At 40.9% G+C, this 16,264-nt stretch overlaps 1 protein-coding gene across 6 annotated transcripts in view; it reads right to left on the reverse strand.

Moving 5' to 3' along the window:
* Positions 1-964: 964 nt before the first annotated feature.
* Positions 965-16,264, reverse strand: part of strbp (spermatid perinuclear RNA binding protein) — a 79,872-nt gene continuing 64,572 nt past the window's right edge. For 5 of the 6 annotated variants that reach the window (XM_079256488.1, XM_079256489.1, XM_079256485.1 and 2 more), the window contains 7 exons: positions 14,865-15,073; positions 13,277-13,429; positions 12,575-12,709; positions 11,890-12,030; positions 11,410-11,539; positions 10,723-10,776; positions 965-5,839 (listed from right to left, as the gene is read on the reverse strand). In XM_079256488.1, the coding sequence (XP_079112614.1) occupies positions 5,745-5,839; positions 10,723-10,776; positions 11,410-11,539; positions 11,890-12,030; positions 12,575-12,709; positions 13,277-13,429; positions 14,865-15,073 (917 nt within the window). In that variant the 3' untranslated portion in view covers positions 965-5,744. Of the gene's footprint in view, positions 5,840-7,982; positions 8,511-10,722; positions 10,777-11,409; positions 11,540-11,889; positions 12,031-12,574; positions 12,710-13,276; positions 13,430-14,864; positions 15,074-16,264 lie in introns of those variants that run through there. The other variant, XM_079256490.1, reaches the window with a different exon arrangement.

Consider the following 16,264-nt stretch of genomic DNA (forward strand, 5'->3'; position numbering starts at 1 on the left):
ATACTGGAGCAGCTCGCTGTGATTTCTAAAGCCGAGGTAATGCCTGGAATAAGACTCTAAATCCAGACAAGTTTTGGAGGAGATGTCCCAGCAGCTAAATGGAAAGAAGGGAGGAGGAAGTTTATATAGTTTTTGTTTCTTCATCTGCACAACGTCCAGACGGAGCGATAGAAAGGAAGCAATACAGGAATATTAAATACACCAACACAACTTGAGGAGTCGAGGAAATTGGAGTGTTTGTAGATGACAGCTGCTGTAATCCTGAGAAGAAGCTTCTCAGCACAGCGATCTGTTTACATGATCTACCAAGAGTTCACGTCTGTTAACTGCTGATGCAACACGTCATTTTAGGTCCATTGTTGCCAAGTTAGGGATCTCTGGAGATTTCAACCCCACTCGCTGCATGTACATTTCCAAAATTTTATCAACTTATTTTCCTTTAAGAATTAACATTTAATTTTAATGAGTTTTTATTCTCGACACACTTGGACATCAGCATTCTGAGAGGTTTAACGCACTGACTAAATGGTAATGTTTTAATTTACTTCCACAAGTCTGAAAGTCTTGAAAAGGACTTTTGATGCAAATAAGTGCACACAGTAGATCATTTCTTTTCACTTGAAAACTTTCATTTTTTCAGGTTTCAGTACCAAATTTAAATGGTTTGAGTTAGAAAGAGGTGCTAGTTTGTTTAACTAAACCCTTGTTCTTTACTTTTCTACATCAGTTCAGGCTTCCTGGGTAGTTTTTGAAATTAGTTTTTGATAAGTAAATATTATGATCAAATCTACTTTCTTGATGCTAGTCATAATTTGTCTAAATCCACAAAAACTTTCTAAATATAAGCAAATTTTCAGCAATATATTTCTGACCACCATACCTTCACTTGCACACATCTTTCAGAATTTCAGAGAGAATTAAAAACCATCTGGATTATTTTGCACTCTCAGGTTTATTTCCAGTTCATCAAGCATAAGTCGTGTTCAGTGACGACCACAGATCGTCACCGCAGTGAATGCTGCTACCCGTCAAACAATCAACACAGCGACTTCCAGCGACCCTCATCATTCACCGTCAGCGGCCTCTGTTAAGCACAACCTTATAACAGTTTACAACTTTGATTATTTAATGGACTCTGCGGACAGATATCACGTCATAAATTCATAGGCAGCATCGTAAAACAGTTTCTTTTAATCCCCTTTTTTGTCTTAAATAAAAAGAAAGATATTTACAGGAAAAACAAAACACTCAGAAGAGACTACTTTTGTCAAAACAGCATTAATGAAAATAAAAAAAACAAAAGGGGGGGACAAATAAAAATCTTGTTAAAGTAGATGCGCCCTAAATAACCCTCACACACAGGCAGTTCAAAAGATATATAGGTGTATATATGTATTTAGCCATATATATTCTGTATATATGCTTCTCTACAAAAAAAAAAAAAAGCAAGTTTACTCTATGAGTAAATACATTCTACTCGACAATCACTATAGCAATAGTGTACATTCCCAACCAAAATGCTGCGATCATTCATCAGGAGGGCATCAACAACCAGTGGATCAGGACCAGCAAGAATGCAACAACATGCTCAATGTGACTGCTATATTGTGTGTATAAATGTAAGTGCCCATGAGTGTGACACATCCGCAACACCTCCACCCTCTCTGTCACAGATGCACACACACACACACCCAGTAAAAACGATGCGTTCAGCAGTTAGTCTGGTAAACTTCGCTACGTCGGCCGAAACGTGAGCTGGGATCTATTTCTGCTGCTCTGCAGAGCTCAGGGCGACATGTGGATGAGCTTTCCGGGTGTTTCTTCAGCTATTCTCCCTCCAGACATATTGAACACCTAACCTTCAGCTTTATGTGTGTGTGTGTGTTCATAGAAAAAAGCAACTGTTTTCATGCAGAGACAGGAGTGTAATCAAAACATCTACTCCAACAGCTGTGTAGACATTGGTGATCAGATCCCATCCTCTATGGTTTCTCAACTCTGCAACAAAGCTGTACGAGTATTTTGGCGTCTGGTTAAATCCCGTCCCGCAGAAGAAAGTAAATCAACTACTGAACATATCGCATCATGTAAAGGTCCTGCGTGTGTTGCCTAAAGGATTTTCCTCCCAGCTGAGATCCATGGTGTAGAGTGTTACAGACAACCCCTTATAAAGCACCACCATGTTAAACGGAGTGGGTGGGGGGAGCGTTTTCTCAGCTAAACGGGGCAAAAATTCTCAAATAACAAAAAGTCCGACAGCTTGTGACTCACAAAGAGCGTCCATTTGTTCCAGTGTGCTTCGCCGTTCAACGCAAACACATCTACATGTGATGATCAGTGTGCTTGTTTGTGAGTGTGGGGTCCATTTGCATACCCGTGTGTGTGTACCTGAGTACAATGCGTGGGTGTGTTGCTCGTGCGCATTTTGTGCTTTTTGGATTTACAGGTGTAGTTTTTGTTTTGCTGAATGCAAGCCGAGAGGTGTTGTTTGGGAAAAGTGTCAGGTGTGTGTAGACACTGTGAATGTTCAGGGAACAACATCTTTAAATGGGGCCACGACTACATCACATATATTTCTGTCTGTGTGGCCTACATTCATGGCCTACATGGCCCCATGATGCTGTTTTCAGGTGGAGTATTATCTTACTGATAAGACAAGTGAGCCCACTCCTCAGTCTACCTTTAACTTATTAACTGATGACCGCTTCTGCACAAAAATCCCTAATCCTAGTGTCATGAAATGTTGCAGAGGTGGATTGTGGGTAAATGTTGGTACATATCCACAAAGTAGGGCAGTGGCTTTGACAGAGGATGCAGCGTTTAAAACCTGCCCTGCTTTTCATGGTTTTTCTAAAATATTACTGCACATTTACTTTGAAACAGATGTCCTTTTTAATTTCCCATCAAATTGACTGATTAATAATAATAATAATAAAAAAAAAAGGGTTTTAATCAGTAACCCAAAGTTATTTTCTTTTATCCTCGCATATCACTACAAGCTCTAACAAGTAAGACACTTGGGACTTGTGCCTAACCAGGAGACAACTCCCAGTAAATTAACACTGTCTCCGACTGTGGATGAGCCACGTCCTGCACATTCCCATCAGACAGCCTGTGCCAGTTTTAGAACGACTGTGTTTATCTGCACTCCCGCTCCGCCACCCGTCCTCTGCACGCGGTTGTACGGCCAACACACCAAGAGGACAGGGTCAGCAGTCGGGGTGACTCCTCCTTCGTGTCTGTTCAGTCTGAAGGGAAATGAAAAGGTTGCTCACTGAGGTATGACTGTCTGCCTTATTAATGTGGGCCATCTGGACTGAGAGAACAGAGGGCAGAGAGTGGAGGCTGGGTTGGGAGGGAAAAAAAAAAAAGGGAAAAAGTCTGTTTTGACACGGTGGAGCGCCAAGTTATTCACCTGCATGTGAATTCCACACAGGAATGAAGGCTTAAAGCAGCGACACACTCTGGTCCAGACGCAGAGACGAGCACCACCACTCCGCTGGTGCTCTGTTATTTGGGGGGAAACCAAAATGAACAGCTTGAGTTACTGTGCAGGAAACAGTCCTGCAATGCAAAAGGAAAGAAGAAAAAAAAGTCTCTTGAAAAGCTCAACTCTGAAAGCAGTACTATGAATGCTAGAAGATGCAATGACCGGCCTTCTGCACAGATTAGCCGTGCAGGAGGAGCACAGCATCCTTCCTTTTAACCCTCGTCTCTCCATTACAGCTTGATGCAAGAATTTTATCATTCCATCTCCACTAAACCTGCAAAGGTCTTTTCATCAGCTCCTCGGTGTCACAAACTCTAGCTTATTGTCTAGAAAACTGACTTTGAAGGCTTTGTGTGTCTATCACCTCTTTCTCAGGTGTCATTCCCGTCAAATCAAAGCTCCGTAGATCAAACCAGCGCCCAGATCAAGGTGAATGTGAGGAGAATCAAAGCCCTATAATGCACATTCCCAATTTAATTTTTGCCTGCAAAGACTGATGTTTCACCTCTAGTAAAGGTTTCAAATGATAAACAATGATAAAAAGCTCCCAGAAGAAGGTAAACATGACGCTGCGGGGGTGTCTACATCTACGCTGCTGATGCAAACCGATTGGATGCACCTCAGATTTTATTGGAATATGTTATCAATTTAATCACTACATACATATGCAAGTTCAATATGTGCTACGGCAGGTTTAAACTGGTAAAAAGTCCCACCACACAGTGAACTATGAGTAATTATTCAGACACCAGAATACATTCCACTAATAATAAGTTTTGTGGTTTGGCCTTGGATGCAGCTTCTCTGTACATCACTCCTGATGCTGATGCTGACTACTGAACACCACACGGAGAATTGCAATCCTATGTTTTGTAAGGCAACATGAGACCAAAGTAAAGAGCTGGGATTGGACTGAATATTGTCTAGAAACACATCGCTGCATGCTAAAACTCTCCAATCCAAGTCCTTTGCTTGTAGCAAGCTTTCACAAGTCGTGTTACTCTGCCAGTAGTTTGTGCTATATACATGGTAAAACCCTTTTTTTTTTCCCCCCACCAACAGCATCGTCACTGCCAGACAGTGTTGAAAAGCCATAGAGAAGGAGACTGAAACGTGTGTGTGTGTGCAGGAAGGAGTACCAGGGGAGCTGTGCTTTTGGACCCTATAAGGCGGGCGAGGATGGAGCTGATGACTGTTTTGTGTGTTGATAGTTGTTAACAGTGGAGGGAGGAGTGCGTCCATAAGAGCAAACATGTACTATACACACACACACACAGCATTTGAAACAACAGTATTCCCTGCCAGCAGTGAGACTATAGAAAATGTGCTTTCTGACAGGAGAAAAGTGTGATTAGGTTACGAATGCATTGAGCAGTGAGCACGTCCGCTCTGGGCCGTGGAAAACGGAGCTCCGGCTGCAGACTGTGTGCTCAGAAAGGCTCAGAAAGACATCAAAGACAGAGGAAAGGAGGAAGGAAGGAAAGTAGGAAGCATTAATATTCTACTAGCACAGGTTAATACCAAATATAATATTGCATCCTCTAGAACTAGCTCCACTTGCTCAGTGTATATAAAATTGGAAGAAAGCTATACTGTGATGTTACAGTTACATTACACTTTATAATTCTAAAATAATTTATAACAACAATAATTATACTTTATAGAGTATTTACATAAATACATCATTGTATATTAATATTATTGTCAACACGTTGTTATAGAAATACACCGTACTTATGTGTATATAGTCATGTTATAGCCACACGTACACACACACATACATTGAATATACAATCAAAATCAGCTATTGCAATGCTGTGTCGAGTAAAACTCCGTCGGACATTCACATCTTCTCAAGTAGGTAAGCTCAAAGAGACGAGTTCAGGTGTATTGCTATAAGAAAGACCAAAGTCCAGTCCGTTCTTGTACAGTCACGGCTGAGCGTTTCTCGTAAAATCCGAGTATTGCTTTGAGTAAAGTTGCTCTCCTCTGAGAAGATAATCTGGGTGGAGAGAGGAGGAAGCAGAGAGAGGAGCTCTGTGCTTTCTCAGTCAGCAGGTCAGAGGGCTAATCAAACTGAAACTGCTCTGATTGTGGAAATAAATCCATCAGCAGGGACAGAGGCGGCCCACTGGGGCAGACGGGGAAAAAAAAACAACAACAAAAAAATAAAAAACAAAACAGGTGTGCAGCCAGGTGCCCTTTGTGTACAGACAAGTAAAATGCAAAGAGTATATCCGACAAGTCACTGCTTCTAGAAGTCAGAGAAGAGATCCTGGGGACCCAGATGGATGATAAACGGAGCGATGGTGCGTGGCTGGTAGAAAGGATTGTCAATAAACAGACCACCTGCAGCGATGAAAAGCAGAGAGAAAGACAGAAGCAGTGATTAGTGCTTTTTATTTGGATTTTTTTACAAATTCACTACGAGTCTAGTTGCACCCCAGCGAACACATTACATCAAAGCAACATTACCTTTTATGTCGTGAATGAAAAATTAAACAGAAACGAATCGATAGAAAGACGAGGCCGCAGCCGTCCTGGTTTAGCCAAAAGTCTGCAGATGAGGGGAAACGGCTCACCTGGTTCTGTCCAGAGGCAGCAGAATCAAACTACGACCACGTGCAAAGCACACTGGCTCTTTTGGCTGCGGTAGAACTGAGCTGTGATGGGAATCCAGATTATTATGCTTTGGAATTGCAAAAAGCTATTTTAACTTTGGTAGAAAACATGTTCGCTCCCATCTAGAGCTCTGGTTTACTGCATAGAAAAGCAAGAGATGGGAGGGATCTTCTTCACTCCACTTCCACTGCAATGATGCAACCGCCCTGATTAATACTCCCCAAATCAAAGCATTAAATTCAAACAGCTAGAATAAATTGCTTCAGCTGGTAACGAACAAATGAATAAAGTTTCTGCACAAGAAGAAAAGCCTATTTTTGAAGCTGATTGAATCCATGAAGATGCTGCCGTCGCCGAACCAGGAAACCTGATGTTTAGGTTCTATGCTGCCTGTCTGGACGGTGATAAAAACAGCTCTGATGACATAAACATGCCTATTATATAGTTTTGTTTTATGTTAACTAATTTCAACTTGGGGTGGAAAGATGCAGGAAGATATTTAGCTTGGAGGTTTAAACTAATAGCTGCTTGTGAGGCATGACCGGAAATGTGGAGCGAAGTGTTTAAGGGTCTGCTATGCAGTACGAGTCTAAGTATCTTAGTTCAATAATTAAAATCTCGACATTAATGGATCTCTGGTTTAGCCAGTTCCCCCAACTTGCAGATTTTATGCTTAGTTGAGCTAATCAGCTCAAAGTCCCAGATATTCAGTTCTTTAAATGTCAAACTATTAAAACTTTCAAGCTATTAATTTCTGGAGGCACACGGAGCTGAAAGACTTAATATTCACTCATATATTAAAGCAGACTTTGGATTTTAGCCACAAATTTGCAAACAGGTAAAAAAAAAAAAAAAAAAAAAAAAAGACTTGGTGTCAGCATTGCAAAATAATAAAAAAAACAAACACACAAACAAACAAAAAAAACAACCAAAAAGCAAAAAGCAAACCATACAGAAAACAATAGTTTTACTAAAAAGAAGGAACCGCACACACACAGGGGGAAAACACACACCTTCAATCGTGTGAGATTGAAGTGAAACTGATGAAGAAAAATATAACTTTAAGTGTTGAATAAATCAACCAACCATTGGTCCTCTTATCCAATGGCTGCGCCTCATAGCCGTAACCATGGAGACGTCCTCAGAGGGGTTATCGATCGCTTGCAGGATGACCGAGGTGTGGTGAAGGGCCTACATAACTGGGTCTTGACATGCCCTGACCTTTGACTGGTCTGCTGAGTGTCATCTTTACTCTTCTTTAGCCAGGTGAAGTTAACTTTACCGACAGTAATCGGTCATTACCCGCATTCGTCACGAGGACTATTTTTCAGCCCAGGTTTCTGTGTCTGATATGGATCGTGTACAAAATAACAATAAATAAATAAACAAATCAATAAAAAGCATGTGCAAACACAACAAATACAGCAATGATACTGAAATGATTTTAAAAAATGAGGACAAAAACACAGAGAGACACTTTTTCCTGTTTTTGATTTTCTGAGAACATGAACGTCACTAAGGCAAAGATTTTAACCCGTCTAAACATTCTGTACAGGAGTCAGTTCCTGCGTTTTAATGCAACATGGAGGATGTCGCAAAAACTTTTTAAACTATTTGTTTTCCTCTGGACGTGTACTGTACAAGCTGCAGGTCAGAAGGATGCTCTGAGAGCTGCTAAGGGTGCAGGGAAGGTGAACTGAAAGTGTGGTGTATGTGTGTGTGTGATGCGTTTTAAAGGACTGAATCTCGTAAAAAAAAAAAAACTGTACTGAAGAGTACAAATCAAAGCAGTAGGTGCCTCTGCATCGTTTTCTATCAGCTGAAAGCCTTTAAATCAGATAAACAACAGGCTCCGTCCAGCTTTAATAGGAGATAGACTTTATTTCATTTTCAGCATTATAGATTTATTCCTATACATCCTCCACACGGCTCACATTCTCACTTTATACACAGAATATGTGTTGTGTGTCATGTTGCAAAGGACAATTCTCTTCTTAGCAAAGAATGAACAAAATAGCAAAAAGCTGATGTGTATAATTTAGACTCAAAGACTGAGGTAACAATTCACAGTACAAATTCTTCAAGTTTCTTACACTTAAGAACTTAGACCTGCAGTTTTTATATTCATAAAAGTTTTTCTTTAAAACGAACAAAAAGCAAAAGCAAAAAAAAAAAATATTTAGCTCAAGCCCTTAATCACTTCCCCATCATTCATTATGTAGAAAAAACAAAACAAAAACAAAAAACAAAAACAAACTGAATGGCCCTTCTTAGAAAAGAAATAAAGGCTGGATGTGTTTGGTATGTGTGTGTTTCCTGCCCTAAAAGAAGTGGTAGTGGGGGACGGGGTAGGCGGGCACTTTCATGACAGGCAACAGAAGCATTCTCTTGGGCAAACCTAGAGGGGAGACATGAGAAGAGCATAGCTCTGCATGAGTCCTGGGCAACAAAAAGAAGAGAAATAAAAGAGTCTCTCTGCTTACTGTAGCACACACTAAGCTACTGGTATGTCCAACAAACACCTCGCTCAAGACAAGCAGGGCTCCCAGAGGGGGAGTGGAAGTGTGTGAGAACAAGCAGGAATGTATGCGCACGAGGTGAGAGCGCTCATTAGTGGTTAGATGAACCGAAGACGGGGGAGAGAGTTAAAGGAAAGGAAAAAAAACAAGACTTCTTCTGAGAATTAACTTCTGAAATCTGGAACGTGCTGATCAATAAAAAAAAGGTGCGATAACTGTCAGGCGAGCTGGAAACAAGTCCAAGCTAGAACTGAGACAGACTGGAATAACCCCGTGTTGCTCAGGGAGAGAGAGCGCATGCAAGTTAAACAGGTCGAAGCTGTTACACTCGTCTTTGCAAAGTCGTTTCAGTCTGCAGGATTACATGATCTCTGGAGGAGGATTTCCTCACAGTTGCCTTCGGGAAAATTCAAAGCAGCAAAGCCAAGCAGTCAAAATGCAGGAAACAAAATATGCAAGAATATTAATCACTCTTCACGTCTTTGTTTTGTCTGATTAAAGCTCCGGCTGACTTGCATCCTTTTCTAGATTTATGCGCATCTTGCAAGGTTTTCTGGTGTTTTCACATTCAGTAAAAAACCATTAAGAGCGACACTCCGGCAGCAGCAAATACAACGAACAACAGGTTGACTCTGACAGCAACAGCAGTTAAATATATGTTGCAACGGTTGCCACTTGTCTGAAATGTGATTATGTGTTGGCGGTAACAGAAACCAGCAGAGCGAGGCCTGAGCGGGGATCAAACAGCCGGCATTGTCACAAACTGCGACGATGAATCATTTCATTGTAAACCTTCGTCTGACTGTAATTCCACCTCTCAATGCTTATCTCTTTCACACAGCATGAACTAACTTGACTTCTTATTGATGCTTTGGAGGCAACGGCTCAGCTATACAAGCTGGGATATCTGACACGCACCAATGAGCAACACGGCGGAGGTGCACGTTTTATGCAGCGCCATCCCCGTACAAGCTGCAGGACATTTAATCGCCTGTTTATTTACTTTGTAACTCCGTGGTCGGTTATGAAGAAAACTTTGTCAGTGGCTTTGTGTGTAATATGTGGCACATGAAAGCGGACTACTTCAACTGTCACAATTACATTAAAAAAAACCCAAAAACCTAAAACTGCTTCCAGCTCACATAAACATGGAAACTGAGGTGCACTTCATATTCATCGCTGCAGGATTCTCAGAGGGGTACTAAATGCCTACGTGGGGGCCTCAGACCAGTTTCTCCAACACATAAGACCCATTGAAAGCCGGGGCGGTAGGAAGTACATAGACGCCTCTGAATGCTACATGTGTACACACCCGAAACAAGGCTGAGTCTGTTGAGGTAAATTAAACAGTGTGTGTTTGTGCGTGTGTGAGTGTGATAGCAAGATGGATGGGGTGAGTTTTTTCTCCAATGACTATGCCGCTAAAGGTCAAGGACAAGTACAGATCTCAACCTGTAAATGATTTAATTCGTGTGTCTAGTCGCCCATTTACGATGACACGGACAAGGACGGGAACAGGTAAGAGCTGTGCTGCAGCGGCCAAGATGCTGCGTCCAGTTCGAAGAGCAAGCAAGCTGGCTGCTTATTGAGTCAGAGGTGGTTATCCTCCTGTGCAGCTTTCTGCTCTATTCCGTTTTTATCAAATGCATGTGTGAGTGCAGAGGAATGCAAATGTGTGCAAGTTTTAGCGAGGGTTTAAATCAGAGCTCGAGAAGGACGGTGATAATTTACTGACTGAAAGATGGTCCAAACATGAGGGATGTGGGAGTGAAAGCGGCAAGCAGACTGAGAAATAAGTGATTAGATGATTAAAAAAAGAAAGAAAAAAAGGCCAGAAATGAGCAACATGTTTATTTTTAAAAAAAAAAGAAAAAGAAAAAAAGGGCAAAATTCAAACCCAAATAGATTATTTTAAAATAGGATTCAGTTTGAGGAAACAGATGAAAAAAGAAAAAAAAAAAAAGCAGCAGAAAAGTTGTGTTGGATGTTGGAAGACTCATTAATCTACGCAGGAATGGTTAGGGAGGGAGAAAGGTTACAGATGGAAAAGGAGGGTGAAAGGATGAGGGAAGAAGAAGAAATCGCACGTACCATAAGCAGGAGCAGCTGCTGCAGCGGGGCTGTAGCCATACGGTGTCCCAAAGCCTGTTGGGGAAGAGGTTACACGGTATAATTCAATCCAGTACTGGTTTGATTCCAAGCAACACCTTTCACCATATTCAGCATGAGAGTTTGGCCGTCGTAAATCCTAGCAAACAGCTAGCAGACAGCAGTGGGTGTTTACTCCTTCGTAAACAAGACGAACACAAACAACATGCAAAATTAGACTGGAGATTCAGGATCTACTGAAAATTTAGTCAAATGCAGAAACAAACATGTCAACAACATGAAGATGACGACTTCCTGTTGTTCTGCAGGTTGCTGTGGGTTAGTTGTGACAGGCTGTGATATTTCTAATGTGACTGTAGGTACAGAGTTGTTATTTACTTCCCACAGACAAACGAACAAGCAGCCTAAAGCAGAGGAAAAATGTCAAGTAAAGCCAAGGAAGCTAAAAGAAAAAGCAGAGACGGCAGAAAGCATGATGTTAAAGATCAGGGGCAGTAATCCCCACACGATACAACAGGATTTTACACAAACTGAAAACTCCATCGACCATCAGAAAACATTAAATCTGACTGATTTTAATATTAAGGCTAAAATGCATCCAAATGTTTTATCACTGTAACGTATCTGTAGTTTACACAGAGAAAACAAACAAAACAATCATGTATCTACCTGGAGTGACATATCCAGGTGCTGCTGCGCTGACGAAGGCTCCTCTCGCGAGGGCGGCTCTTCCTCTTCCTCGGGCTACCTGTGCTGCTACTGCTGAGGCTGCTGCTGCCGCAGCCAGAGCTCCTTTCGTCTGAACACAGCAGATTACATGTGTGTTACATGTCATGCCATAACACTGTGATACGGCAACAGGAAGCAGTCGCACACGTCCTCCCTGCATGAATATTTAAGCACGGCTGCTTATCGACAGAATAAGTGGAAGAGTGGTGCTAATAGCAAAGCATTGATCTGCCAAACTTGTGAAAACATATTAAACACATTCTTATTGATTACCGATGGTTGAACAAAGTGGACGTTTTCTTTGCCCTGTTTTCATATAATCATCTTCGGCTCTCAGAAGTTAAATAAAAAGGTCGGTTTGGCACTTCGTTGGGCTTTCAGAGTGTGTGGCATGTGTGGTGTAAGTGTGTGTTTCTTCACCTGAGGCAATATTTTCTTCTTCTTGTTAGCAGCTGCGTTGGGACCAGAGAAGAGTTTTTCCAGAGCTGCTAGAGCAGCGCTGGCTTTTGCTACCTTTTTGTTGGGGCCTGTCCCACGAAACTTCTGCCCGTCAACCTCCACCTAACACAAACACACAGAATAATGGATATTGATTAAAAATGTGTTTTCTGATTAGAGTTACAACAATGAAGCCTCTGTACGTTGGAGATTTGGTGATTTCCCCCCTAACTAACTTCCTGTTATTGTTCTAGCCTTTTCTCTTGCTGGTTTTGCTTCTTTAACTCACCTTTCTGTCAAATCTAACAATCACACGGTAGAGCTGCACCAAAGCGCGTGTTTATCCGTAATCGGTGACTCAGCCAGTGAGCTTCTCCGAGCAGGACAGCTTGTTTAGTGATGCCCCGTTGTCAAGCAGACCTGCTAATCAATCAGCAAAGCGATGGAGCAGCCAGGTGTGTTGGAAAACAACACACCCCACAGAGAACAGGCCTGCCTCAGGAACCTGGTGGACTGATTGACTCTGCTGGGTGACTAGCTTGTTTCTGATTGTGTGTTTCAGCCGCTGTGTGTGGGGTTCTCTCCCTGGCTTCAGTGCACAGCTGTGCAAGTAGACATATGAAGAAAATGCCTTTCTTTTTTTCCCCCGTGGACATTATCCTCTCACCTCCATGACGAAGCGTTTGTCGTGGCTGCCTCCGCTTTCAGAGATGAGCTCGTATTTGAGGCCTCGTCTCTTCTCGTTTAGCTCCATCACGGGATTCTTCCCGCTTGCTGTCAGTATGGGGCCCTGAGTTCGCATCTGGGGATTGAAAAGTTCATGCATTTAAATGGACTTTAGAGTTTTATTAGAAAGCCTGCAGATGACAGTAAACCTGGGAGATGGAGCATGATATGCAAAAACATCAAAGGCTTAGAGTGGCATTAGTGGAGCATGACGGTGAGGAGCCCACAACATTTGCCAAGATGAGACTAAATGCTCCGAAGCTGCAAAGGGTTGAAATAAACCTTCATTTCATACAAATAAATTATTTAAATCATTTCTAAAGAAGACACTTTGACATAATTCAAAGTAAAAAAGATTCTCATTTGCTTATTGAGCAATTTTGCTTTTAAGTTTGTTTTTTTTTTTGTTTTTTTTTTTTAATGTAATGATTTAAAAAAAGCCTTTATTCAAAGTATTTTTCATGCTGTCAAATAGCCCAACTCACTGATAACATCTGACCAGTTTTAATGAACATCCTGCACTGGTAAAATGTTTCTTTGTTTTTTTTGGGTTTTTTTTTTAGCAAAAGCATGCTGACATTTAAAAACTGTGTTATCAAAAAGGACAGGAAATATGACGATGCCCACGTTTCTCTTTCCTCACCTCCAGCGTGTTGGAACCGTCTGAGGAGTGTGTTGGGTTATTGCTAGAGTGTGAGGACGTCTCACTTTTCCCTTCACCGTCTGACTTCTCATCTGAGCTCATGGGGTCCAGATCTGAGTCGAAGCCTGTTGGGTAACCCATTGCCTGAAGGACCTTCAGAGGGAAGTACAGGATGAGGTGTAAAAGACGGCGTCATATGGCATAGATATAAAATATTGATAAAATTTTATATTTACATTAAAGAGTGAGCAGAAACACTGAACTGTATTTAAGTGGCACAATCTGTAATAATTCACTCCATATTAAAACAGAGGATCACAATTCACAGGCTATATGGAGTCACATATTAAGTTGCTGTTGCTTGGAAAAAATATCCAGTTAGCGAAGCGAAGCCGAATGACAAGCTTCTGACCCAAACAGGTGCTTAACCCGTCACTCTGGTGAGGGAGTGTGTGAGAGGGAAAGAGAGGTGAAAAGGTGAACGGTCAAGAGAAAGAAAGCAAGAAGAAGAATAGAAAACAGGCAGAGTCTGGGAGAAAGAGCCTTTTATGGGAATAGAGCGGGTAACAGATTATCCCAGCTCTGTTGACTGGACAGCCTCTTTGTTCACAACCACTTTGGGATTACATGGATTTGCCCACCTTTCATCATTCCACACCAACACCAAAACACAAGCATGGAATCAATTACACAGACAAACACAGGTTTGGCAGCAGCTGCTGTTCAGAATATTCCTCAGATATCCAAACAAGATATAAATGTATAGAAAATAAAATGTGTTAACCATTTGCATCTTCTGTGTTATGTGTAGTTTAGATTGAATATTTTCAGATTAAAAGTTCCCATTTGACAGAATATTTCTTTAATCATCACACAAATCTGAAGGACACATTAAAACCAGTTTAATCCGTGTTGAGTTGTTTAGTCTATAATAATGTAAGTGAAGTCAACGGACATCTTAGTCGCAGGTCAAAGTAACAACCAAACGTTGCAGTTAAGATAATCCCTCTCAGACCTCAGGGATAAATCTGTCAATGCACAGACCCGAGAAGAGAAAGAGAGAGCTAGAAAACATCTCAAGATATTTTTAAAGCTTCCAATGCAGCTTCTGGAAGTTGAGATTTACAAACAACTGCATGAAATATCATTAAATGCTTAATAGTCACACCTGAATTACCAATGCTCATTTTCTGCAACCAGATCCCTCCGAAACAGACACACTTTGTTATAGTAGGCACACCAGTCGAACAAGCAGTCGCTTTATGCCAGGGTCACTTATTCCGGTCCTACAAGAGCCACAACCCAGCAGGTTGTCTATGTAATCTGGAACAACAGTGAATAAAAGACTACTGCAGAGTGTGGACAATTTCCATTCCAAGAAAGGTGTGCCGAGTCTGTCCAAGATTTCATTTGTCCAAGTATGAAGGATCTCGTCATTTATGCAAATTCCAAATTTAAACCTTAGTGATAATAATTAAAAGACTAAATTAAAGCTGATAGCAGACTGTGTAGTAAGTCAATATTCTTCTGTTAGGTGGAAATAAATTGGATTTGCTTCACTTTCTTGTTTTTCCACTGGCCTCCTTACCTTGACGGCAACATGAAGCTTGGCAGTCTTCTTGGAGGATCCAGATGCTTCATAAATGGTTCCATCCAGGTCTACAGACATGGTGAAGACCGGAGCGTGAACCGGCCCCGACTGGGACAGCAGGCGATACTGCAGCCCCGGCCGGATCTGGTTCAAGCGCATCAGGGCGTTCATTGGCTGGTTGGAGTCTATGGCTTTATTGTCCAGGACTGCAGCGGGAATAGATGGAGATTTTTCTCAGGAAAAGCAGAACAAATCAGAGAAGATTTAAAGGTGCTTTGTAGCAACAATTATCCAGCTGCAACTGGACAGACTGCACAAATTCAAAGATAATTTAGATGATGAATCATATTCTCCAATGGTTTTCACTTTGGCCGGCAGTTTTCATGATGAATAACGGCGCCTTTCTATTTTCTTTCCACTGAAATCATCTTTTGAATTCATCTTGTTTGCCAATATCTACAAATTCCTTTCTGTGTCCATAAGGTGTGGTTTATCTTCTCCTTGTATGAAGAGAGAACAGAGGATGGTTGGGTGGCCTGCTAAAATGTTAGTAATCAATACTATGGATTTGCCTGCAGGGATTGAGAAGTGGGGGTGGGATTGTACAAAGGAGAAGACAAAGAGAAATACAAAAAAAAAATCGAGATAAGAGAAAGAAAAGCTAAGCTGGTTTTGTAAGAAAATGACATCTTCCATCTTTTACTGTCACGCCAACTTGTAAATATAATAAAAGATAAATAAAACTTTCTTTCCCCCTTCTCCTAAAGAACACACGTAGCTCGGTCGTCATGCAGCTCCACACTGCTGTCAGAGCAGGAGGTGATCCTCTCTGCTGCACGATCAGACTGAAGTCCACGCTGGTTAATTAGTCCTGGTTTACTGTCAGATATTAATGTCTATTAATGAAGAATGTGGATAGAAACATTTAAAAAGTGAAAATTACTGTAACATGTTGTAGACTCTTAATGAGAGAAAAAACTGGAGCTGCAGCTGTTAGTTAAAGACTTTAAAATGACACTTTTACTTTGGGTCTGTTCAGTTTTGGCCAGGAATGTTTTCTATTTCTTTTTTATCGTTTCAAAGTTAAATTCATTTATCCAAACAATAATAGAGTTTGAGTTTATTATATTAATCTCTTTTACTATTATTTGATTTAATAATCGCTTTAAATAAAATTAAATGAAAAAAATGTATGCTTTTTGGGGCAAATTATATTATGCGATTAAAAATGAATTGAATTATTAATTGCAATTAATTGAAAATAATTAATGACAAACCCTGTAATTAATTAAATCAATTTAAAAAAAATAATTATATTATATATATATATATATATATACACACACACATATATATATATACACACACACACACACATATACACATTTATACACACA

Source organism: Telmatherina bonti (genome assembly GCF_933228915.1).
Source record: "Telmatherina bonti genome assembly, chromosome: 17".
Classification (NCBI taxonomy): Eukaryota; Metazoa; Chordata; class Actinopteri; order Atheriniformes; family Telmatherinidae; genus Telmatherina; species Telmatherina bonti.